Below are 25,884 nucleotides of genomic sequence, written 5' to 3'. Positions count from 1 at the left end.
CCCTATGGGCGGGGCCAGAGCTACTCACAACTCACAAAGCTCCTGAACTTTGCTTTGTGTGTCTCGTGTCTCTGGACCTCGTCTGTCTCGGTTATGATATCAAATTCCCTGCCTTGATTCCTGCTTTGTCCTGTAGCCTGGCCCTGCCCCGGAGGCGGTATTTCCGGGCCTGAATCCCTGATCCTGTACCTGACCCCATCTAAATTCGCCCTGGCCTGGAGGCGGTGTATCCAGGATTGAATCCTTGATCCTGTACCTATCCCGAACCTATGTCTGAACTGTCTGCTGTGTTATGTTCCTGGAATCCCTCTGTGTTTGGAGCCCCGTACCCAGTGACTCTGAGACTCTTGTAGCCGGTGTTCCTGCTGAGCATCTACTATGCTGTGCTCTGACTACCATGCGGTGTTAGCTCCATGCAGGCCCAGCAATCCTGCGGTGTTAGCACCATCACGCTTGAGTTCCTTCCTAGGTCTGATGCCCGGAGCCTGTCGACCACAGTCTGGAACCTGATGACCGCTGCCTGGAGCCTAGAGCTGGATGACTGCAGTGGTGCCTGTAGGTCGTGTTGGATGTTCGGAACCAAACGACTCCCGTCTGATGTCTGCCAGTGACTCTGATGTCCTGTGGGTGACCCTGATGTTCTGATGGCCTTGTGTACCCTGATGTCCTGATGACCTCGTGTGTCCTGATGACCTCGTGTGTGCTGATGTCCTGATGACCTCGTGTGTCTTGATGTCCTGATGACCTCGTGTACCCTGATGTCCTGATGACCTCATGTGTCCTGATGTTCTGATGACCTCGTGTGTCCTGATGTCCTGCCTGTGTCCCGATGTCCCGCTTATCAGTGCCTCAGTGATCTGATGGTGCCTTGGGGTCCACTGGGTGGTACCCTTCTGGGAGGTGTGGAATCGGAAGCCTGGTTTAGCCATGTTTTGTCTATGTACTGTGACTTTACTTTAAGTAAACTTTACTTTATTTATACCTGAAGTTGTGCGGTGTTATCTAGTCCTACGTGTCTTCTTTGTCCACATGCTCAGCTGCCACAGAATCCCGGTCACTGACCTTCCCTAGTTCGGGTAGGCCTGGGTCCCCCTCTGTGGTATAGAGGGTCCATATTGCGTCCCCGGGGGATGCCTGCCCCTCGCCATTGGCTTGGAGGCGCCTACTGGGCCGCGTCTGCGGCAGCAGTCATGACAGTTTTACAGATGATGTAGTATGCTTTGGAACATGAGCTGTACCACGCCTTCGCCATACTTTTCTATTTCCATCATTCTGGTAGAGGTTGATCTTGGTTTCATCTGTTCAAAGAATGTTCTTCCAGAACTGTGCTGGCTTTTTTAGATTTTTTTTAGCAAAGCCCAGTCTAGCCTTTTTATTCTTGATGCTTATGAGTGGCTTGCACCGTGCAGTGAACCCTCTGTATTTACTTTCATGCAGTCTTCTCTTTATGGTAGATTTGGATATTGATACTCCTACCTCCTGGAGAGTGTTGTTCACTTGGTTGGCTGTTGTGAAGGGGCTTCTCTTCACCGTGGAGATTATTCTGCGATCATCCACCACTGTTGTCTTCTTTGGGCGCCCAGGTCTTTTTGCATTGATGAGTTCACCAGTGCTTTCTTTCTTTCTCAGGATGTACTAAACTGTAGATTTTGCCACTCCTAATGTTGTAGCAATTTCTCGGATGGTTTTTTTCTGTTTTTGCAGCTTAAGGATGGCTGTATCACATGCATGGAGAGCTCCTTTGACCGCATGTTTCTTTCACAGCAAAACCTTCCAAATGCAAGCACCACACCTCAAATCAACTCCAGGCCTTTTATTTGCTTAATTGAGAATGACATAACGAAGGGATTGCCCACACCTGTCCATGAAATAGCCTTGGAGTCAATTGTCCAATTACTTTTGGTCCCTTTAAAAACAGGGTGGCACATGTTAAGGAGCTGAAACTCCTAAACCCTTCATCCAATTTTAGTGTGGATACCCTCAAATGAAAGCTGAAAGTCTGAACTTCAACTGCATCTGAATTGTTTTGTTTAAAATTCATTGTGGTAATGTCTAGAACAAAAATTAGAAAAATGTTGTCTCTGTCCAAATATATATGGACCTAACTGTATATACAGTATATATATACACATAATGTAAAACACCTTCTCAATAAAAAATACTTTTAAAATGAATAAAACTAAATAAATTAAAATGTAAAATACCTTTCAAATAAAAATACCTTTAAAATAAAATAAATTAAGAATTGAAACTTGAAATACCTCTTTATTAATTTAATTTATTTATTTTAAAGGTATTTTTATTTAAAGGTATTTGTTGATTACTGGGGGACAATTTTTTTAATTCACTAATTTAGGACTAAAATCTTTTTTTGCAATTAACTTTAACTACAAATGTAACTTTTAACAGGGTCCTTCTTTCCCTGCACATTCTACTGTGGTTTGTGGTCATACAGTAAGTCAGCTGGGAGGTGCTTAAGAAAAGATAGACAAGACTTAGTCCAATGGAAGAGTTTCTATCAGCATGAGCTCACTGATAGATGGCATAACACCGAGGCTATAGAAGAGAAATGGTGCAAAATTGTTAAAGCAAACATGATTTTTTAGCCAAAAATCCATGCATTTAAGAAGAAAAAAGTTCCCCCTAAAGTTGGACAATGCAGTAGGCTTACCTGAGGCACTATATAAATAACATATTATAGTGTTATTATAAATTACTAAAGTTACCGCTAAGCCGCGCTGCATCTGTCTACAATCGCTCTACTACGTTTGTAAATATGAAACCCGCGCTACGTATTTTGAGATGCTGCCGGGAGAGGTAAAATGCGCCATCGCTTACGGCTGAGTAAGTCAGTGGATCATATCACAATTTATAGCTTCTACATCCATTTCTATATCCCTCGCAGCATCCAAAGCCCGACATAACTTACATCGTGTATAGTGTTAAAAGCCGGGATGCAAAAATCACTTTGTAACTGAGAGAAGCAATCGGCGCTCTGATGGGATGTGTGTCTTTAATTTGATACTTCTGATTGAACTCTGTTTCACAGTTACAGAAAAAAGCAGTATAAATACCCCTCCAGCCATACAATTTTTAATGAAAACCCAGATATGATTTACAAGGAGTCGTTCTCGCGTTAGCCAAAATAACGCTGAAGTAATAGCTTCCACATCCAGAGGAATAGAAAATAAATAATATGGCAGACTTTTATCTTCTTGCTCTCAGTAGATGGGCTTTAAAGGATAGTCAGACCTCGGAAAGACTTTAAAGGGACTGAACTCTTTTGACAATTTTTCTAATGGAACAAAATAAATTGTAATTTAAAAAAAAATGTAAGTGCATTCAGATGTGTAACTTAAAGATTCAGGATCCAAAGGCAAAATCGCACAACTATCATACACCATCCATAAATCATATATTCAGAGTAAGTTGCCCAATGACTCCAGTTCAAAACCCCCACCATGACCTACAAAGCCATCCACAACCTTTCTCCTCCATACATCTGTGACCTTGTCTCCCGGTACTTACCTGCATGCAACCTCTGATTCTCACAAGATTTCCTTCTCTACTCCCCTCTTATCGCCTCTTACCGCAATCGCATATAAGTTTTTTTTCTGTGCATCCCCCTAATTTGGATCTCTCTACCCCAACATATCAGACCCTCGCCTACAATGGAAACCTTCAAAAGAAACGTAAAGACCCACCTCTTCCGACTTGCCTACAACCTGCAGTAACTCTCGTTCCCCATACTGCTGCACGACCAGCTCTACCCTCACCTACTGTATCCTCACCCATGCCTTGTAGATTGTGAGCCCTCGAAGGCAGGGTCCTCTCTCCTCCTGTACCAGTTGGTGTCTTATTTTGTTCAAGGTTATTGTACTTGTAAATAGGGTTATATATAATATAAAACATGTAAAGCGTCATGGAATAAATGGCGATATAATAAAAAATAATAATGAAACAGAATTAATGTAAAATTAGGTATATCCCCTTACCTGTACTGCTGGATATGTTCACATCATTGCTGATATCTGGAACACCTCCCCCTTTGAGTGAAGCAACGCATGTGTATGTGCCAAAGTCTGTAAATTTCAAATCAATGATATCCAGATTAGTCGTGCCAGGGGAGACATCCGGGTCTGTCTGAGTTATCACCATTCTTTCAGAACTCCGTAAAGGACGACCATTTTTAAACCAACTGAAGGTAAGTTCCTCGGATGGTACAGCTTCCACCTGGCAGGATATTTTTACCTCTCGGCCAATTTGGATGTTGTCGTCTTTGTGGTAGGGATCAGGGGTTATCCAGTAACGTCCTTTTTTTAAAGCTAGAATAAGAAAAATATATACATAATTAGAAAAATTTGTTTTTTTTCATCACAGATATCGTTGAGAAAAGAGACCCTACCTATCATATGCCATTTTTAATATTTGTGACTTTTCACACGACAGAGGGATCTTTGGTCTTCATCAGGTGCAACTACTACCTTGGCACCCTCAACAGCTAAACCCCAACACACGTATGACATTGCAGTACAAGAAGTTGATGGCTTTCAGAAAGCTCTGACAATTCTGTACCTGTATGTAACCTTCTTATTAAGAAATCTTGTATATGCCTCTGAAGACAACCATTTTTGTTATAGTAACTCTGGGGCTAATGGGCAAAACAGTCTGAAGTACAGAATTCCATCATATATCATAACAACATAACAGAAAATGTGTGATGTGAGGGGTTGACTCAATGCTTGCACAGGTAAACTCAGGAACGCCTCTTGTGGTAAATCACCTGCTGGTTTATTATGAGACAGCATAAATCGTACCAGATTTGAACAAAGTAAACATGATCTTTCTGGCCTAATGGCAAAACAAAACAAAGATAAAGTTCAATAGAGTCCTTGTCCTGCAGGATTCACCCGCAGGTACCTCAGCTCCTCCTGGAGCCACGCTTGGAGTCTTTTCTCTCCAAACACAACACACCCACTGCCTCTTAAGTCTAGCTATTTAAACCCAGACCATGTGACTGATCACATGCCTATGACATCACACAAGTCCTGTCAGCACACGCTGGTGCCGGCTCTCCAGGTCAAGATAAGTTGGACATCTTCACACCTAATCTATAGATGTCCACATAAAACCAGCCCATGTATGCAACTTTAACTTAACCCTCACAACATGTAGTGCGCTGGAGGAAAATTCTCTGGTTTCACCTCACTGATGCCATTAGGCACAGTGACACATATCTCCCTTCATATACTGTGCAAGTGACCCTGTTACAGTGTTCTTTAGCCCACTAAAAGATGCTGCAGTCACAGACTCATGCACGCCAGGTTTTAACTAAGTTTTGCTCCACTTGAGGCAAATCCATATTATTATTACAATAGTTAATGAGGGCATAAGCTATACAACAAATGGTAAATAAGTCTTTATTAAAAAGAACGTTAAACGTAGGACTTACATTACATACAACACTTGGCAGTTACAAATCAGGACACAGACATAGAGCTTGGCGATTACACATCAGGACATAGACATAGAGCTTGGAAGTTGCACATCAGGACATAGACATAGAGCTTGGAAGTTACACATCAGGACTGTGGTACAGTCCAGAGCTTGTAAGTTAAACATCAGCAGAGCTTGGAAGTTAAACATCAAGACTAAAGTATAGAGCTCGGCAATTAAACATCAAGACTGATGTACAGAGCTTGGTGATGATACGTCAAGACACAGACATAGAGTTTGGTCATTACACATCAGGGCTTATGCACAAAGCTTGGTGAGGACACATCATGACTGATGCTCAGAGCTTGGAAGTTATACATCAGAACATATTGTATGCATAGAGTTTGGTGTCACATCAGTACCGAAGCATTGAGTTTGGCAATTACACATCAGAACTGATGCACAGAGCTTCACGATGACACATCAGGACTGATGCACAGAGCTTGGTGACACATCAGGACTGAGGCAGAGAGCTTGGCGGTGACTCATCTTGACTGAAGCACAGAGCTTGGTGGTGACACATCAGAACTGATGGACAGAGCTTAGTGGTGATACATCAGGAATAAGGCACAACACTTGGTGGTGATACATTAGAACTGAGGTTCAGAGTTTGGTGGTGACATATCAGGACTGATGGGCAGAGCTTGGTGGTGACAAGCCTGGACTGAGACACAGATCTTGGCATTTGCATAGAGCTTGGTGGTGGCACATAAGTACTGAAGCATAGAGTTTGGCAATTACACATCAGAACTGATGCATAGAGCTTGGCAGTGACATATCAGGACTGATGCACAGAGCTTCCTGACATGTCAGGACTGAGGCACAGAGTTTGGCAGTGACACATAAAGACTGAGGCAAATAGCTTGGTGGTGACACACCAGTATTGATGGACAGAGCTTAGTGGTAATATGCTGGGACTGAGGCACAGAGCTTGGCATTTACACATCAGGACTGAGACACAGAGCTTGGCAGTGACACATCAGGACTGAGGCAGAGAGCTTGGCGGTGACATCTTGACTGAAGCACAGAGCTTGCTGGTGACACATCAGAACTGATGATCAGAGCTTAGTTGTGATACATAAGGATTAAGGCACAACGCTTGTTGGTTATACATTAGAACTGAGGTACAGAGTTTAGTGGTGACATATCAGGACTGATGGAAAGTGCTTGGTGGTGACACATCAGTACGGATGGACAGAGCTTAGTGGTAACACGCTGGGACTGAGGCACAGAGCTTGGCATTTACACATCAGGACTGAGGCACAGAGCTTGGCATTTACACATTAGGACTGAGACACAGAGCTTGGCAGTGACACATAAGGACTGAGGCACAGAGCTTGGTTGTGACACATCAGGACTGATGGACAGAGCTTAGTGGTGACACATTGGGACTGAGGCGCAGAATTTGGCAATTACACATCAGGACCGAGGCACAGACGTTGATTATTGCAGCTAAGGACAAAAATAGTCTCTATAAGCATTTACAACAGATGTTTGTCTCTGGCAAGAGATTGAGTGCTTCAATTTGACACTTCACATAATATTTCACACCTGTCAAGTACACTGTATTCTCACTGATGCAGGTCTCAATTAAAACTAGATGTGTATTTCCTGAAGGAAGTACAGATAGTGCCTTGAAATGGTGCCCGGGCTGCCCCTTTAAGAGAGACTTGCCTGTTGCCCCTGCAAGACTTTCAACGCAGGATCCGTTTTGCCTGTGGGTGCCCCTCAGGGGCCACTTTGGCCTGTGGGTGCCCCTCAGGGGCCACTTTGGCCTGTGGGGTCCCTCAGGGGCCACTTTGGCCTGCGGGCCCCTCAGGGGCCTCTTTGGCCTGCGGGGCCCCTCAGGGTCTGATGTGGAAAGCGGGGCCCCTCAGGGTCCGATTTTGTGCCTGGGGCCCCTCAGGGTCTGATCTTGTGGGTGGGGCCCCTTAGGGTCTGATTTGGTGGGCGGGGCCACTCTGGGTCCAATTTGGTGGGCGGGGACCCTCAGGGTCCTATTTGGTGGACGGGGCCACTCTGGGTCCGATTTGGTGGGCGGGGCCACTCTGGGTCCGATTTGGTGGGCGGGGTCACTCTGGGTCCGATTTGGTGGGCGGGCCCACTCTGGGTCCGATTGGGTGGGCGCATATAGAGGTATTTAAAGGCGCTGTTAACATTTGTGTGTACCCTTCCCCTGACGAAGCCGTCTGAGCATGGCAACACGTGTTGGGTTCTTCCCATCTGCATTTGTGCCTCGGTATGGACCTCTTACATTATTCATTGTGCTATGCCTTGCCTTACATGTGAATTGTTGCCCCGATTATTGGAGGGCTGACATCACGGATATACATTGGCTGCATGCATAGTATCCTTTACTTGTGATACTCATTACCATTCTCTTTCGTTGGCTGTATGTGGAGTATCCCCAAATTGTGTTATTTATCTACCACTTTTAGTGGTTCATTTTCACAGCACAATACTTGTGTGGGTTTCATTTACACATCTTGTGTTATGGGATACATCTGGGCACATTTTTGTGCATACATGGGTTATGTAATTTATCTATGACCCAGCCATAATTTTTAGGTGCCTCCTTGATATTCTGCATGGTGCCATTCCACATGGTAATTCTGGCTGTTATACTTATTATTATTACATCCTACCTGGAGGCTGTTGATTGTTTTGAGCCTTATAGATTGTTGTGATCCTATTAGTCCTGCATGTCATTTGGGGTACCAGGGTGAGATCATAGTTATCATATTGATGTACATGCACTTTATAATTGTACCCGTGTGTTCATTCAGGTATCACATGCATATGACTCAATTCTTATTTTTGTACAGATTAGGGTCAACGATGGGTTTTGTCATTTTTGTTGCTTTTATGTTTTTAACAGTGGTGTTAATAAAGCTCCTTTTGCAATTATATATATTGGTAGTGTGCAATTCCCTTTGTGGTCTCCTTGTTTTCTTCTTTTTTCATTTGATTATTGTGACCATTTATTTGCACCCCCATTATTTGATATTTTGTGCAATATTAGCAGTGCGCCCATTTTTTTGTATTTGATTTGGTGGGCAGGGCCACTCTGGGTCCGATTTGGTGGGTGGGGCCCCTCTGGGTCCTATTTGGTGGGTGGGGCCACTCTGGGTCCTATTTGGTGGGCGTGGCCACTCTGGGTCCAATTTGGTGGGGGCCACTCTGGGTCTGATTTTGTGGGCGGGGCCCCTCAGAGTCCGATTTGGTGGGCGGGGAAACTTTGGGTCCAATTTTGTGGGCAGGGCCCCTCAGGGTCCGATTTTGTGGCCGGGGCCCCTCAGGGTCAGATTTTGTGGGTGGGGCCCATCAGGGTCCGATTTTGTAGCCGGGGCCCCTCAGGGTCTAATTTTGTGGGTGGGGCCCCTCAGGGTCTGATTTTGTGGCCAGGGCCCCTCGGGGTCCGATTTTGTGGTTGGGGCCCCTCAGGGTCCGATTTTGTGGGTGGGGCCCCTCAGGGTCTGATTTTGTGAGTGGAGCCCTTCAGGGTCCGATTTTGTGGCCGGGGCCCCTCAGGGTCCGATTTTGTGGGTGGGGTCCCTCAGGGTCCGATTTTGTGGCCGGGGTCCCTCAGGGTCCGATTTTGTGGTTGGGGCCCCTCAGGGTCCGATTTTGTGGCCGGGGCACCTCAGGGTCCGGTTTTGTGGGTGGGGCCCCTTAGGGTCTGATTTTGTGGGCGGAGCCCCTCTGGGTCCAATTTGGAGGGCAGGGTGGCTCAGCCTCCGATTTGTAGGCCAGGGTCGATCAGCCTCCGATTTGGAGGCCGGGGTGGCTCAGCCTCCGATTTGGAGCCTGGGGTCACTCAGCTTTCAGTTTGGCACGCTGGCCCTTTAAGACTCATTTCGGTGCGCCGGCCCTTTAAGAATAACTTTGGCGCATCGGCCCTTTAAGAGCCAGTTTGGCTCACTGGGCTTCTAAATCCACTTTGGTGCACATTCTCTCTCAGGGGCGTGCGTCATGTGATGAAGCTAGATTTGCATTTGTGCTGTGGGTTTTGCTTTAAGAGCTGAAATTATCAGGCAGAAACTGTGTCCTGGGGGGGTCATGTATAGTTCGTAGGTGTTGGCATAGTAACTGGGTCTGCCTGCGCATATCAATGAGCTTAACTGCCATTTGAATTGCCTCAGGGCATGTTTTCTCTGTGGCAACATTTTCCCATTGAAATGCATTGAGACAGTGCATTCCAATGACAAGAACATTTTTTTTCAAACGCAAATTGCGCAAAAACTACAAATCCGATCGACACGAAAATTACTTAGCACACCACTCATGGACGCTGGCTTCGAAACAACACCTCAACGGAGTCTGTGCGTGTTGCGGTTCGGGCCGCATTAATTGCGGAAAGTCAACTGAATAATAATAAGCAGAAGAAGACGAATAAGTTAGCAGCGTTCGGATTACAAGATAGTGCTTTCTTCAAAGCACTATAATAAATAGTGCAGGTCACACATTTCCTTACAGTCTTGTCCCACAAAAATTAAAGGAGTAGGACAGGTTATCAATATCTGATAAGTGGTGGGGAGCTTGGGTGTAGGTAGAATGCCAGGTAGCTGCATTAGCTGTTGGGTCTTAGCAAAGCCAGAAGCTCTGCAGGGCATCTTATACCATATTCACACATCTGTGCATCTAGGTCCGAGCACATACCATGATTCTCTGACTAGAAGCAGGTCTCCATAGACATATATGAGGCTGTCATGTTCAGGCTAGAGGACAAGCGGTTAGTCCGTGCATCATGATACGTGCCTGGACCATGACATATGGATATGTGATTCCCATCTTAGGAAGTTGTGTTCCTTTGTAATTGGGGAATATGTCACCTCCAGTTACTCTGTATATACCAGCAATAAGAAAATGTAACTTTAAAAAGCTTAACCAAAGCTGAGCATGACCTTATAGGGTAAACAATGTACAATAAAAACTATACAAAATAGAAAACCATTTGCCATCATTATTTGTATAACCAAATGACTTACATGTTTGCAAAAACTTGTAGAAGTTAACTTGCAGAATGATTATAAAGAACACATGATATTTGTTGTGATGGTTAACAAATTGAACTCTGATATATATAGTATGTTTGCAGTTAATTGATGTAAAAATTGAATTTTTTTTTTTGCTTTCAGTCGTCCCTTTCAAGTATTGGACTTAACAATCATTTAAGAGAATCTTGCTGGAGAGTGCTGACCCAGCATGTTACTTGCTGTAATTACTGCTATGTTATTGCAGGAAAGAGACAGATAGCCATACTACTGACTCTGTAACCGTCTCCGATTTTAATAACCATTATTGAATGTGTTGCATATAGCCGCGATTTTTATTTTATTTTTTTGCTTGGATGTAATGAGTATTTTTAGATTCTGCCCAAATAAACAAACAAGCATATTATCCTCCTGCATAATTTATTAATTTGAATGTTTAATAAGCAGATTTACACCAGGGCTCGATTAAAACTGCTTACTTTGGAAATAACGCACAGTCCATAATGCGACCGGCAAACAATAGTCAATATCATAAATGCCTGTTTTATTTGGCCTTAGAGGACTCTGCGAAATATTGCGCAGACGTGAACTAAGAATTGATAAACCACTGCTCTAAGGGTAATACTTCGCTGCTGTGCATTTTGGCACCATTTGAACTCTATGATTAGCTGCTCCAGCTTAGGTACTGCGCTTACAGTCATGTTAAGGTGGTCTGGATTGTCTCCGGTAATGCAGCATTAACTTGATAGGGGCTACGCTAAAGACGATTGACAACAGCTTTAAAAAAAAGTTGACCCTTTTTAATAGCTGAGGCCTGTTTCACACTTCCGATTTTTGACGTCAGTCAAAATCCGCCAATTTTAAAAAAAAATGCATCCGCCACAAAGGGGCGGATCCGTTTTTTTCCCCCATAGACGTACATTAGCGGCGGAACTTGACTGACGGTCGTCCGTCCCATCCGTTTTTTGACGGATCCGTGAAAATTTTAGCGTCACCCAGGTGGATGAGACGGACTCTGCAACATTTTTTTTGCTTGACGGTCCGCTATTTTATGTTGCGCATGCCCGGAAGCTTTGCTCTGTCAACATTTTAACTCTAAAGTGCCGTTCCGGAATCGAAAAATACTCTCTATCTCCTTTTCCAGGCTGCAGTTCCTTTTAAATTCCTTTAAAATTCCAACTTCGGCGGATCCATCAAAACAACGGTATGGTGGCACACGTTGGTGTCACAACGGAACCGGATCCGTTTTTAGCATTTTTCACGGATTGCCACTGACGTCAAAAAATGGAGGTGTGAAACAGGCCTAACCTGGAAAAATAATTTAAGGAGTTTTGGAGATTTTTTTCCCCCAAGACACTATTAGCAGACCAGAGACCACCCATAGTGCTAAATCGAGGTTCTATGAAAACAGCTAAGATCATTTGCACGATCTCCTCTTGGAAGTGGTGTCCAGCAACTGCCTCATCCAAAGGTTCATAGGTCAAAGGACTCTCAGTATTCCAATAAGTGAAGATCACAAAAATAGAATCCCAGCTATCAAACATTTGACTCCATGTCCGCGATTCATCAACGTTTTCTTGGAAGAATTCTGGTGTAAAAGATTTGAAAAGTTGCAAAAATTAGGAGCAACTCGAAGTCACATCAAAATTTTGTGACTAAAGACTTTTTTGCACCAATTTCTCCCAGCTCCAACAACATGGGTGTATCTGGAGTGGGACAGGGGCATGGCACTGCCGCTCGGTAAATACATGACAAGTGATGGAATTCATTATGCCACAAATCTTACTCTAGCATGGACTGGGTAGGATTTATGGTGAGGCGCACACAGAAATGAAAGCCACTTGATCTGCACTATTGGTTCATGAGGAGGCATACACCTCTTCATGAATCAGGAAAGTCTGACTCCAGCATTCTAACAAAGCCAGTTTTGAGCAACGCCAGCCTTGAACAAAGCCAGTCTTGATGAATTGGGCCGATTTTGTCTAAATGTCTTGAGTAGAACAAGGGACTGTTGAAAAGATGGTGCTCAAGTGGGTCCTAATCTTTATACAGAATTATGGTAAGAGCTTGACAATCAACTATAGAGCGGTGAACACACTATGTAATTGGCGCCAGTGTAAGGTTTCAACCTGGAGTCATGCAGCCTTTAGGATCACCACTTTACTCAGGGTGCCTTTCTCTTACCATATCTTAACAATATTCACCCAGTCTTTCTGCAATTTGTTTATCTGATGAAGGTAAAAGTCAACATCGAAACACGATAATTTCATGTAGATTGCATTTACCAATAAAAATTTGAGTTTTCATCTTTAATTGAATCCCAAGTTCTTACAATAATTCTACATTGTGCCTAAATGTCTTGTTTAGGAAGACCACTTAAGGTGGTAATCTATTTACATACAACACTTGTATGGTTCCCACACTTTTTTGTGAGACCATGCTTACTGACATAAGGCTCATGTGAGGCATTCATATTAAGAAAGTAACATTGTACCCATGTCATATTGCACACAAAGATTGAACTGAGCATAAAGACTAACACTGCATCTCTGCCTTTTTTGGATTGGCTCCCAGTGTACCAGCAGAAGTCCCTCCAAACATACCAAAGACGAGGACAACGAAGAAGATCTGTTATCAAAATTTACCCCTTTGATTTTCAGCATTTATTTGATGCCTTCATAATACTAATTATTTGGGATAATTAGTACCAACTAAGACTATGTTCACACCTTTGTTAATAAACCAATATTTCTATTTCTTTCTATTCTATTTCATTTCTAGGAACAAAAACCAGATTTCACCCAGGGGTTGAAACTGACATATGATGGATGCAAACACTGCCTGACAGATCGCATTGATTATGATCAAACTTCCATAAGTTTACAGGAGAAGAGTGACCCTAAAAATGACAAAAACTTGATGGAGTTTCTTACGTGGATGTGAATAAAGCCTAAGAGGCAAAATCCTAACTATGTGCTCATACAAACAATTGGTTCTCTCTCAGCTCATTGGAATCTTTCCGAAAGTCATAGAGTTAGAATATATCTATTGACCAGAGAGAGAGGCTACTTTTTGCCAACAATTTGCATTTCATTTTGGTGCCCTTCATTGATGAAGCAGAGTTACTCTTCAGTGAGTGGATGGGGGTAAATATATGAATCTGTAGGGTAGCTTCTGGGGGGCAGAGTGTTTGGTCTAGCTTGCTCTGAGACACCTTCCACAGACAAATTGCTTCAGCAATCCAGCGGGAACCTCTCCTCATTTCCTTATGGAATATATTGCATCTAATTGAATTAACAGACTGACGAAGGCCAAGTGTAGGCCGAAACGTCTTTTTGTAGGACTGCACACAAATAAAAACTTCACTTAAAAAGGACAATTCAGTTGAGTTCCAAGTTACTTTATTATTATTCACTTGGGTCTGGGTAACCTACTTGTGCACCTTGTGGTAGTGCCACGCAATACTTGACACTATGAACTGCAGTAACCTTAGTGACATCAATGCTCGACGCAGCAGCCAGTCACACGCTACTGTCAGTGTGTTCCGGCTGGCATGCTGAGCGGTCACATTACTCATGTCACCGCTCAACACACCATACGGAGTTAGCAGAGTTAGGGAACCTTGTGTGACGTGGGATGGATTCACAGCAGATCCCTTTGTATTTTTTTTTAATGGTAATAAATGGGTAAAAGAGGGTTGGAGAGTATTTTTTTTACAATTAAAGTACTTTTTACTCTGTGTGTTTATTTATTTTGACTACGGGGTTTTTAATGGGGTTGTCTGATCGATAACTCTCCATTACTAATCCCTGGCTTTGATGTCAGCAGACATTACACAGCTGACATCAACCCCAAAACCATTACCCCGTTTGCCATCTCACCAGGCCAAGCAGGAAGAGCCAAGGATAAGCATCACAATTGGCGTCCCTAATAGGTGCGCCATTTATGTGGCGGCTGAGGGCTGGTGTTATTAGTCTGGGAGGGGTTCAATATCCATGACCCCTTCCCAGGCTATTAATATTAAGTGAGTATAACTTGGACAACACACGCATGATCCGTGTGCCAAGGGATTTTTTTCTCACACCCATTGACCATTGACTTGTATTGGGGAGTCTTGTCTTATAAATGAGTCCACTCTCAGCATGCTGCATTTTTTTCTCAATCAATCTGAGCTAAGAAAAAAAAAAAAAATCGCAGATGAATACTGAATCACTGAATAACATTAATCAGAGTTCAATCCGATTTATTTATTGGATTGCGCTAGTCTGATTTAAAAGCAGATGAGTATGAGCACTTAGGATGCCCCACCAAAGTTTTAATCAGGGTTATCTGGATATAGGCCCACTCAGAAGTTTTGCCTCCCTGAACCAAAAACCCACTGCTAACGAAGATGTGCACGTCCACCGTGCCATAGTGGACGCCAAGAGTTGGGTAACATCTGGATTATTCTATTAGACCTATGTCTAGAAGTGCATGTTCCATTGATTAAAGATGACGAGGAAAAGACTATTTCTAATGCAAATGCAGACATCCATTGTGTCAAGGTGGACTCCAGGGGTTGGGTAACATCTTCATTATTCTATTAGACCAGGGGTGGGAACCTCTGGCCCACAGGCAGCATGCGGTCTGCAGTGACTTCTCATGCAGCCCGCGGGCAGGTCTCCGGAGTCCCCAATGCTCGGGCAGCAGCCATATCCTGGCGGCTGCCATTCCTTTAAACCCCAAGTGCAGGGCACACAGCGTTCACTACATAACGCTGCCTGCCCTGCACATAAATTATGACGTCAACTGGATGGAAGGGGTTAGCACCCAATGCTCTCCAGTAATCCTGTCCCTGAAGAGGATATGCTGCCAGAGAGCCCAGAGCGATCTCTGTGCTGGCAGTGTGCTTTTCTACTGGCGATCTGTGCCCTTAGCTTTGTGCCCCCCAGCTATGCAGCTACATGCCCTCTGTGATCTGTGGCCCCCAGCTATGTGCCCCCCAGCTATGCAGCTATGTGCCCCCTATGATCTCTGGGCCCCCAGCTATGTTTCCCCATGTGATCTGTGCCCCCCAGGTATGTGCCCCCTGTGATCTCTGCCCCCCAGCTATATGTCCCCCTGTGACTTGTGCCCTCCAGCTATGTGTCCCTCTGTGATCTATACGTCCCCCCAGCTATGCAGGTATATGTCCCCTCTGATCTGTGCCCCCCAGCTATATGCCCAATGTGATCTGTGCCCTCCAGCTATATGCCTCCGTGATCTGTGCCCTCCAGCTATATGCCCCCTGTGATCTGTGCCCTCAAGCTATATGCCTCTGTGATCTGTGCCCTCCAGCTATATGCCCCCTGAGATCTGTGCCCCCCTGTGATTTGTGCCCCCCAGCTATATGCCTCTGTGATCTGTGCCCTCCAGCTATACACCCCCTGTGATCTGTGCCCTCCAGCTATATGCCCCCCTGTGATCTGTGGCCCCCCAGCTATATGCCTCCGTGATCTGTGCCTTCCAGCTATATGCCCCCTGTGATCTGTGCCCTCCAGCTATATGCACACCTGTGATCTGAGCCCTCCAGCTATGTGCCCTCCTGTGATCTGTGCCCCCACAGGTATATGCCTCCGTGATCTGTGCCCTCCAGCTATGCACCCCCTGTGATCTGTGCCCTCCAGCTATATGCCCCCCCTGTGATCTATGCCCTCCAGCTATGTGCCTCCTGTGATCTACGTGCCCCCAGCTATGCAGCTATATCCCCCTGTGATCTGTGCCCCCAGCTATGTTTCCCCCTGTGATGTACAGTATATGCCCCCATGATCTATGTACCCCATCTGTTTCCCCACGTGATATCTATGCCCACTGTGATCTGTACCCTTCAGCTATATGCCCCCATGATCTGTGCCCCCCTCTGATCTCTGTGCCCCCAGCTATGTGATTTTTCCCCGTGATCTGTGCCCCCTAGCTATATATTCCCTTGTTATCCTTGCCCCCCTGCTATGTACCCCCTGTGATATTTCTGCTCCCATGTGATCTCTGTGCCCCCTCTGATCTGTCCCCTCCAGCTATGTGCCCCTCCATGATCTCTGTGCCCCCAGCTATGTGCACCCCTGTGATCTCTCTGCTCCACCCCTGTGATCTTCCTGTCCCCCCGGTGATCTATGTGCCTCCCTGGTGTTGCCTGTCCCCCCAGTGCTGTATATCTCCCCCTTATGGCTGTATCTGCCCCCAAGTGATGTGTATATTCACCAGTGCTGCATTAACCCCAAAAGTGCTGCCTATCCACCCGTGTACTGTATATCCCCCACCTGTGATATATATAGCCCCCAGTGCTGTATTTAGCCCCAGTGATGTATGTGACCCCACCAGTGATGTATATTCCCCCCAAGGACATATATACTCCCAGTGCAGTCTGTGCTTCCTAGTGATGTATATAGTCCCTCAGTGATGTCTATTCCCCTTAGCCTCCCCGGTGATGAATATGGCCCAGCATCTCCTGTGATGTCTATGCCCCCCAACCCCTCCTGTAATTTATATGACAAGAGTCTCCTTTGCTGCACATATAGCAGTCTCAATGTTTCCTGTGTTATGTATGTATAGCAGTCCCAGCATCTCCTGTGTGATGTATATACAGCAGTCCCAACATCTCCCGTGTGATGTATATACAGCAGTCCCAGCATCTCCCATGTGATGCATATACAGCAGTCCCTTCATCTCCCATGTGATGTATATACAGCAGTCCCTGTGTCTCTTATGTGTATATACAGCTGTCTCAGCATCCTATATGTGATCTATATACAGCAGTCCCAGCGTCTCCTGTGTGGTGTATATACAGCTGTCTCAGTGTCCTATATGTGATGTACATACAGCAGTCCCAGCGTCTCCTGTGTGGTGTATATACAGCTGTCTCAGTGTCCTATATGTGATGTACATACAGCAGTCCCAGCATCCCCTATGTCATGTATATACAGCTGTCTCAGCGTTTCCTATGTGATGTATATATAGTAGCCCCAGGTTCTCCTATGTGATGTATATGGTTTACAAAACTTATTATGACAAAAAGTTGACTGCTCTCCTGGCCGACACAAACCTGGAAAAGCAGCTGTGAGAAGCAACATGATCAGTATCACCTAACATCACAGCTGCACCAAAGAGAAGCAGCTCCAGCCATTACATTAAGGGTGGGTTACCGTAATTAATTGTTTGACTAAATATACTGGGGTAATTTTCAAGGTGATCATTTTTGTGTGGCCCCCGAATGGTGTTAGAAATTTCCGAATGGCCCCAGAATGGAAAAAGGTTCCCCACCCCTGTATTAGACCCATGCCTTGATGTGCATGTTCCAGGGATTAAAGATGAGGAGGAAAAAACTCCTGGTGATGCAAATGTGGACATCCATTGTGCCAAGGTAGGCTACCAAGGGTAATGTGGCATCGACATTTTTCAATTTGATCATGCCTCATAAATGTATTTTCAGTAACACGATATCTCCAGGTTTCTCAAATGATATTATAAACTAATATAGTACCAGCCTATATCTCTCACAAATATGACAGCTTTTCTATCACTGCATTTAATGGAAACTTTCCTATTGACGCAAAAAGAAAGCATTGCCGATGATAAGTCAGTAGTGGCTGTTGTCTTTACTGGCACTGGGAGGAAAATGGTCTAATAGTTTGCACTCATTTCCATTCCATTCTGGAAGAGAATTCATCATCTGCTCAGAGTCTTGTCTCAGTTGTTGTAATATGCACTGACCAGTCTCGGGTGAAATTGAGAACATGCTACAGTTTTCCCTTTCTCCAGTCTGCTCATATTCAGATGCATGTAACCAATGAAGTGTGACACTGTATTTCATCAACACATAACACGTGCGGCGTACACCTCTATGAAAATACATTTATTTAGAAGCGGCGACTTCAGTGATAAAAGAAAAATAAGTGTTGGAGTGAATCGGCAATATTTTAACCCTTATCGTGCATACACTTGGAGTAGATCACTTCTTTACTATTTTCGGGCAAAATGATACTATAATAGATAGCATTTCTACCTTGTAGTGCCAGGACCTTGAGTTTGAGTCATTCTCTAATTGGATTTCTTCCCAGAACAAAAAGATAAAAGTCCTTTTCACATGGGCCTAAAATGGACACTTTCTAAAAACCGTATTACGTTGGTATTGCCAAGAACATTGGTGGTTCTGCTGAAACAAACATAATCACAAAAGGGTTTTGTAATTAATGGATGTTCAATTTAGCAGAAAACGAACTCTAAAATGTTAGTCATGTGAAAATGGCCTTTATTAGAGCAGCTTACTTGGTTTCCTGGTCCCATCCTCGACATATCAAAAATATCTGAAAATGTATGCCCGTCAACACTGCCATCAATGGTTGGTCAAGCTGGTAGTTCTTGCTTTCTTGTCCCATCCTCAACATACTGGGAATACGTAGGACTGTTCGGGATCATGTAAGGTCTAGAATGAGACCCAGAGATCATGGAGGGTCACTACTTTTTTTTGTTTTTGAGCAGTCTGAGGACTTTATGCAATCATTTTTATTCCTCGGAACATTTAAAAAATCTAGTAATAGTAGAAAGAGACCCTACTGAACTTTAGCTTCACAAATATAGTATCCTGGTTTGACATAAACCCATGGGCTATGTCCTATCTGGAATCATTGTGGGAACATTTTCAGAGATCCCAAACAGTATTCTCCTCTCTTTTATTGCACTGTGTGAGCCTTCATTGTACTTTTTGCTTTCACTTCAGAAACCAGCCGCAATTGTGTAAATGGATATTCACCTTTACAATAACTATATTCAATGATTCATTCTTTTGTATTTTCTCTGAAAGGCCCCAGTGAATAATTCCGAATATGGACCATGTAGAGTGAAGGCTGCGGCATTTAACCTTCATAAGCATTTCATTGTAATCAGAATAACTGTCATATATTTTAATGACGACCCGAAATTGTAACAAACTGCAAATAAGAGCCAGCACTATGTTCACACAAATCACATACAACTTAATAGCATGGGAACAATGCTTTGATCCTGACATATGTATGTAAGACAGCTGAAGCCGTGGAATATATGAAAACAATATACGGCTTGTGAATATCAAGGTAATTAATGCTATGAAGATGCAATGACATGAACATGTGTTACAGCTAGATAAATATGCCTAGCCTTCCGTATGGTCAGACCATGGTACAGAATTAATTCATTCCTTTTACATTGAACATTATGGATTTCCATCATAACTGAGCAATCACTCAACAAGGCCAGTATCACAATAGATGCAGAATTGCAATAAGCAGTGCTATAACTATCCCCAGCACTGCCATAATTAGCAGCTACAGGACCTTCTGGTTTAAGGTCCTGGTGCCAACCACTTATTGAAGTGGACTTGCTGGAAGCTATAGAATATTTTAAGAACTATGCTCCATTTTTACAGACCACGTACATTCCATGCAAGGTTTCCTGCTGTCACGGGTGGGTCGGAGGCTGCATCTTGCTTCAGAAGGTCGCAGTGCTTCACCTTGCAGACTAGTGGCCACCTCCCCTGGGGTTAATGGTGTCACCTGGATCTGGGTGTTTTTAACTCCCAACTTCCTGTTGGGAGTTGCAGGTATTATTTCCTATTTGCACTTCTCTGTTGAAGCTGTAGAAGTCTGCTAGCGTCCTCTTGGAGTTTGGTGGGCGTCGGTGTCTATTCAAGCTACATGTCCCCTTGGTTTAATTTATCCTTACTGACTTTAGTGTTAGTGGAACTGACTAGCGTTCATCCTGTCCTCCCCGATGCAGGGCTCATCGCCAGGGTCACACAGGGACTAGGTATCCTGTTCGACGATAGGTGCGGAACCTATATAGGGATGGTAGGACAGACAGGGTGACAATAGATCAGTTCAGGGGTCTCCGCTTCCCCCTTCCCTAGTGTTTGGTTCCCTTTCCCTTATCCCTTTGTATTAAACTGTCTGTCCTACATTGTGCATGACAAATGCTAACTTAAGAAGAGTCTGTTAGCACAAAATGACTGTGAAAATCAAGCACAGGTCATTGGTGCACCCTGGGGGTGGCAAAGTAGTTCAGTGCACCTTCTCCCTACTTATTTTGCATTCTTACTCCCTCCCTTGTCTTTGATTGACACCTCTGTCATTACAGGAGACAGATGGAGATATTTGTTATCCATCTAGGTGGGAAGGGTTAGTGAACTGTTCAGTCACACCAAGGGTGCACCTAGTTCCTATGCTTTGATTGAACAGTCATTTGGTGCTGAGAGACTCTCTTTACTGTGCTTCTGGATGGGCAACAGTCTGTTATTGATGAAGCATCCCAGGACCATGCACAAGAGACATTCAGAGAGTCAGACTTACTGAGAGGCATCTGCAGCATCCAGGAGTTTTGTCAACTCTCCGAGGAGTCTGGGAGGTGTCCTCTTTTTCAGTAGAGTTAGCCAGTATGTCCAAGATCCAAAGATAACCTGAGGTTAATAGGTGGCTTTAGCTTGAGCTCTGAACTTATTTTGGAGTCTCAATATAGGGGTTTGGTCTAAATTCTCAATTAACTTTTTAAGTTGGACAAAGTCAATGTTTGTGTCAAAGGAGTATTTCAATCTTATACATTTATGACTTATCCACAGGATATACCATTAATGTACAGTAGATGTGTATTCCACCTCTAGGATCCGCACCTTATAAAGAATGGAGCCCTGTCACACCCTTCTGTCAATGGAGAGGTGGTTAGATTTCACATACAAATGAATAAGGATTCCAACCCCATCTCCAACAAAGGAGGCATGCATCAGAGCCCTATTCTCAAAATAGATGTAGGACCCGTTGGAGAGAACCTCGTCCACTCTACATTTAAGTCATAAAATGTGGAAAGTTCGTAAATGTTTATGTGGAAACACTTCTTTAAGGCAAGGAGGAATATTTTAGTTTTTACATTGACAACACTTTTTTTCACAGCTTCTGTTCACTTGCAATCATCTTGATGCCATTGTGTTTCATGTTGGTTTCATGGATTAGGCTTGGCTTTTAGTCAGTATTTGATTCTGAATTTATTTAAGGGTCTGATTTGTCTTTAATCATAATTAAGAGTAGTACCAAATAATTGATGGTCTATGCTTAGGATAGACCTTCAATAGCAGATCAACTGGGGTTAATTCTGAGCAACTTAAGTCTACTTATGGGAATAGGCAAAAACGAAAGGTTATAAAAGATCCTAAAATCATGGACACTGGCTGATGGATAACTGGGAAAGAGTTCATAGAAGGAAAAAGACAATAGTGATGCATTTGTACAAAAGATGCAAAAATTAGACCATGGGAGAGATTTCTAAAAACTAGTGTTGGAAACAAGTGGCCCATAAGAAAAAAGAATAGAGTAGTGGCCCATAACAGCCATTTTTTTTTGAGAGACTATAGAAAACAAATGCACCAACCCCATTATTTGCGAAGGCAACTACTCCACATTTCCATTGCACCAGTTTATATAAATTTTTCCCCTAGAGGTAATTGGGAGATTTACATAGAAAGGTTTGATACATTAGATGAAGCATGATGGAGAAAATGTAATGGAAGGACATATTTAAGTGTTGGTATGATATGAGAAATGTTGACTACTTTTTGTCACGTCCAAACGTAGTTGATCCTAGTTCATTTATTAAGCAGGATAAGAACCTGTAGCTACCTGTTAGCTATCTGATATAATGACTGGTTAATAGAAGGCGATTCTATAATCTTGATCCAGCCGTCATGTACAGTGACTTCAGACTATTTTTCAGTATTTAACTCACATATCAATAAATGGAGAGAATCTCTCATGTGCGACCAATTCTCCATCAACAATGACACACAATGGGGTCCTCTTCTAAAAAAAAGGTTGGGAACCCAGCAGTGGAACCTAAATTCATCCTAAATTTTTTTATTTTAAGTTGTTTGGATAGGTCATAAATGTTCAAGATGGGACAACTCCTTTAAAGGTCCTTCCAAAGGATGAAACATAAAATAATAAATGTATTAGTTTTCCTACAGGTAGCGGATATCTTTTAAAAGGAAAGACAAATTCCAAGATCTGAAGATCTTTGCCTTTGAGACATTTAACCGTAGATACCATGTTGGTACATTACATAGTGACAAGTGCTCATTTGCCATTCTGTATTATAAACTTTTAGGATTAATGAGGCATAAGCTTCTGCTGAGTACCTTATGGCCTCAAGTGTTGGATCACCAGATGGCAATGATTCCCCTGGAGTGTCCTTTTGTTGTTATTAAAAATTGGCAAGTTTGAAAATCAGCAATATCAGGAAAAATTAAAGCCTCACATTAGGATATATCCGCTTTTTCCGCTAAGAATCTAATACATTATATCTGCAAGACTGCAAAGTCTTCCAGAGTTTATCCAACTCTCCTTCTGCAGTAACTCATTCAAGGTGTAAAGATAATAAAAATGGGTTCACATCACATTTGAGATTCTATCACAAACTTTTGTCTGAAGCCCTGAAATCGGGATTTGTGCAAAACCCCAGATGAAGCAAATAAAAAAGGCAGACGGAGACACTTTTGGTTCTCAGTTTGGCCCTTGTTTCCACAGTGTCTGTCTTTTTTAAGGTCGACACAAAAGCAAGGTCTATCATGCTTTTTTGTCTACAAAAAATAGACATAATCTTCTGGAATGGAGGGCAGAGGGAGCACAAAAACCATCCCTTTATATTATTGAGTTGCAAATAAAAAAAGTAGCCACCAAAAAATAAAACGTTGGTGTTGATTTAAATTTTTACTCCTATATTATAAATCACCTTTTTCCTATCTTAGGTGAAAGGGGGGGTTCATAACTTAAATAAGGTGAGCCATAAATGTCCGACCAATTGGCGTTCATCCTCTGGGACTCTAATTGATCGCTATGACGAAGGCAAATTAGTGCTCCTTTGTAGAAAGTCAGTTGGATTAGAAAACCTGTAGGGCAGAGCCCCACTAAGCAATCCCTCTCTAACAGGTCACAAAATTTTATTTTTTAATTAATTTAAAAATAATATACAATGACGGGAAGTTTAAATTGGTTCATATTTGCCATTGTTTATAATTTTTAGTAATGCATTGAGTCACAGCTGCATACCTCTTAATATTATCATAGAACTCCGGGGTGCCATCAGTAGATAATGAGGCAAATATTGAACCTTGGACCTGTGACATGGATTAGTGACTGCGACCGGGCCCATGAGGGTGAGGGGCCCGTCGGAGGACGTGCATTGAGCTGAAGTGTATTATGGCACACAAACCCATTGGGTTCATTCACAGCAATACACCATGTCAGCCAATCAGAGGCCAGCAGCTGATGTCGACATGACAGGGGGTGCTGTGATGTCATGCACTTCTGTCACTTGCACGCTGAAGTTAGCTGCCGGCTTCAGAAGAAGACAAAACTAGACGGGTGAGCCGACCGAGGGAAGGTGAGTGTAATTATTTATTTTTTTATGCATTGAAAAACAGCGGCAGAAGGGGGACATACAACAGGATACATGTGTACCAGGAAGGAGCCCAGGATAAGAGACATTTATACCAGTCCGGGATATACAGTAGTTATACGAGAATGGGGAACATGCATACCATGATGGGGGATATATATACCAGGATAGCGCCACGAAAGGGAACATATATACCAGGTGCAGAGCATATATATAGCAGGATGGGGCCAGAAAAAGGGACTTGTATATACCAGGATGGTGGGAAGCTGTTCAAATCTTGCACCATGGCCCATCGGACTCCAGTTATGCCACTGCTTCTAGGGTAGCTCAAATACAGCCACTGTTAACCGAGGGTGCCACTTTAACTAATAAATCTAGGGCGCCAACCTCCACAGCTAGGCAGCATCAGTATATTGTATTTATTTGTAGGACAATTGTAGTGTGCTCTGGTGTCGCCTGGTGTTACCTATAGGCCTATTTATTCAGGACCCTTACCTTTACCCAACATAGAGTTTTTATTGTATGTGACTTTTGTTCATATTGGTATATTAAAGTATATCTGTTAGCACCTCACCGGATTCCTGCTCTGACAGGCAGGGTCTCCGGTGTGTCATTTCTCTCACCCATGCTGCGGTCAGTTACTCTCACCCTCATGCTTTGCATGTTCCCAGCAGCACTTCCATCCGGGCTTCTAGCCATGTCCTTAGGGCACGAGCGCGCTCCCGCCCTCTTAAAGGGCCAGCGTGCGCACTTGCTATTTCCTCCCCAGCCAATAGTTGAGAAGCATTATGTATATATTGCTTCTTCTCCACTGGGGAGGTGCCTTAGCAACCTTCCTATTTTGCAGTCTAAGTTGTGTAAGGCTGCATACCAGTCCCTGCTGCACTCTGGTGCAAATCTTGCCTGCTGCACTCTTATACAGATCCTGCTTGCTGCACTCTGATGCAAACACTGCCTGCTGTACTCTGATACAAACTCTGTCTGCTGCACTTTGGTGTGAACTCTGTCTGCTGCATTATAATACAAAGTCTGCCTGGTGTTCCCTCCAGTCTGTCCTCTGGGTCCAACTGCTGCGTATCCATTGATCTGTCTTGGAGTGGCATCTGGTGTTCATCGGAAGCCAAGTCTATCCTCACCATCAGAGGCTCTAGGGAACAGTCAGGTGCTTGCTTAGTCATGCCCCTCCAGGCTCTCCGCGGTCCGTGGCACAGTGGCTCCACAAATCATGTCCGTGACAATATCTAATAAACATTGTTTTTAAGAAGATTTATATGTTGCACCAGCAGATATGGAATGAATAAAATTTAATCATGGAGCACATGCTTCCTCAACATGTTTCACAGATAGGAAAATGTCATTGGGGATGTGACATAAGCGTGAATGGATTAACCCAGCATCATCATTGGCCACTGTGGTGTCCATTTTGGAGAACGGAGCACATGGGATAAAACGCTGCAATACCGTGCGGTTTCCAGGCTTGAACAAAACCCTACAGAACTGATCCAAAAGAGAGAAGTTGCAGAGGAGACTACATTAGCCAATGTGCCAGGTCAGTTGACTGTGATGAAGCCAGACTTGGATACAAAAGGCCAGCATGCTAATAGGAGAGAAGATTTAGTGTCAAGGGAAGTGACAGTTTCTTCTGCTGTAGCTCCAGCAGCCCAGGCAGTTGGTCACAGCCATGTGTACCAGCTGTGTGTACCTTCAAAGCCCAGACTCAGATGATGACAGTTAAGAACCGAAGACCAGCGCTACAACAGTCAATGACCAGACTCCACCAGTTGACGGTCAAGCACCGAAGACCCGAATGATGCAGTTCAATGCTCCTGATCAAGATGATGCCGGTCAAAAGCCAAGGACCAGCGCCTCACTTAAATAGGGCTGAGCTGCAATACCAGTCACAGCCACAAACATAAAATAGCACTGTGTTCAGACAAAGGCAACTATTTTATTTAGAGATCACACA

The 25,884-nt window shown here is 43.8% G+C and overlaps 1 protein-coding gene across 2 annotated transcripts in view; it reads right to left on the bottom strand.

The window, feature by feature from the left end:
• MDGA2 (MAM domain containing glycosylphosphatidylinositol anchor 2) overlaps positions 1 to 25,884 on the bottom strand; it is a 1,066,479-nt gene that overhangs the window by 297,882 nt on the left and 742,713 nt on the right. For both annotated transcript variants that reach the window (XM_073577764.1, XM_073577765.1), the window contains exon 7: positions 3,996 to 4,325. In XM_073577764.1, coding sequence (XP_073433865.1) covers positions 3,996 to 4,325 — 330 coding nt within the window. The remainder of the gene's footprint in view (positions 1 to 3,995; positions 4,326 to 25,884) is intronic.

Source organism: Dendrobates tinctorius, unplaced genomic scaffold (genome assembly GCF_039654945.1).
Source record: "Dendrobates tinctorius isolate UK_male_01 unplaced genomic scaffold, ASM3965494v1 ptg000057l, whole genome shotgun sequence".
Classification (NCBI taxonomy): Eukaryota; Metazoa; Chordata; class Amphibia; order Anura; family Dendrobatidae; genus Dendrobates; species Dendrobates tinctorius.
The sequence above is the reverse complement of the archived record's forward strand: the minus strand, read 5'-3'. Positions and strand labels throughout refer to the sequence as shown.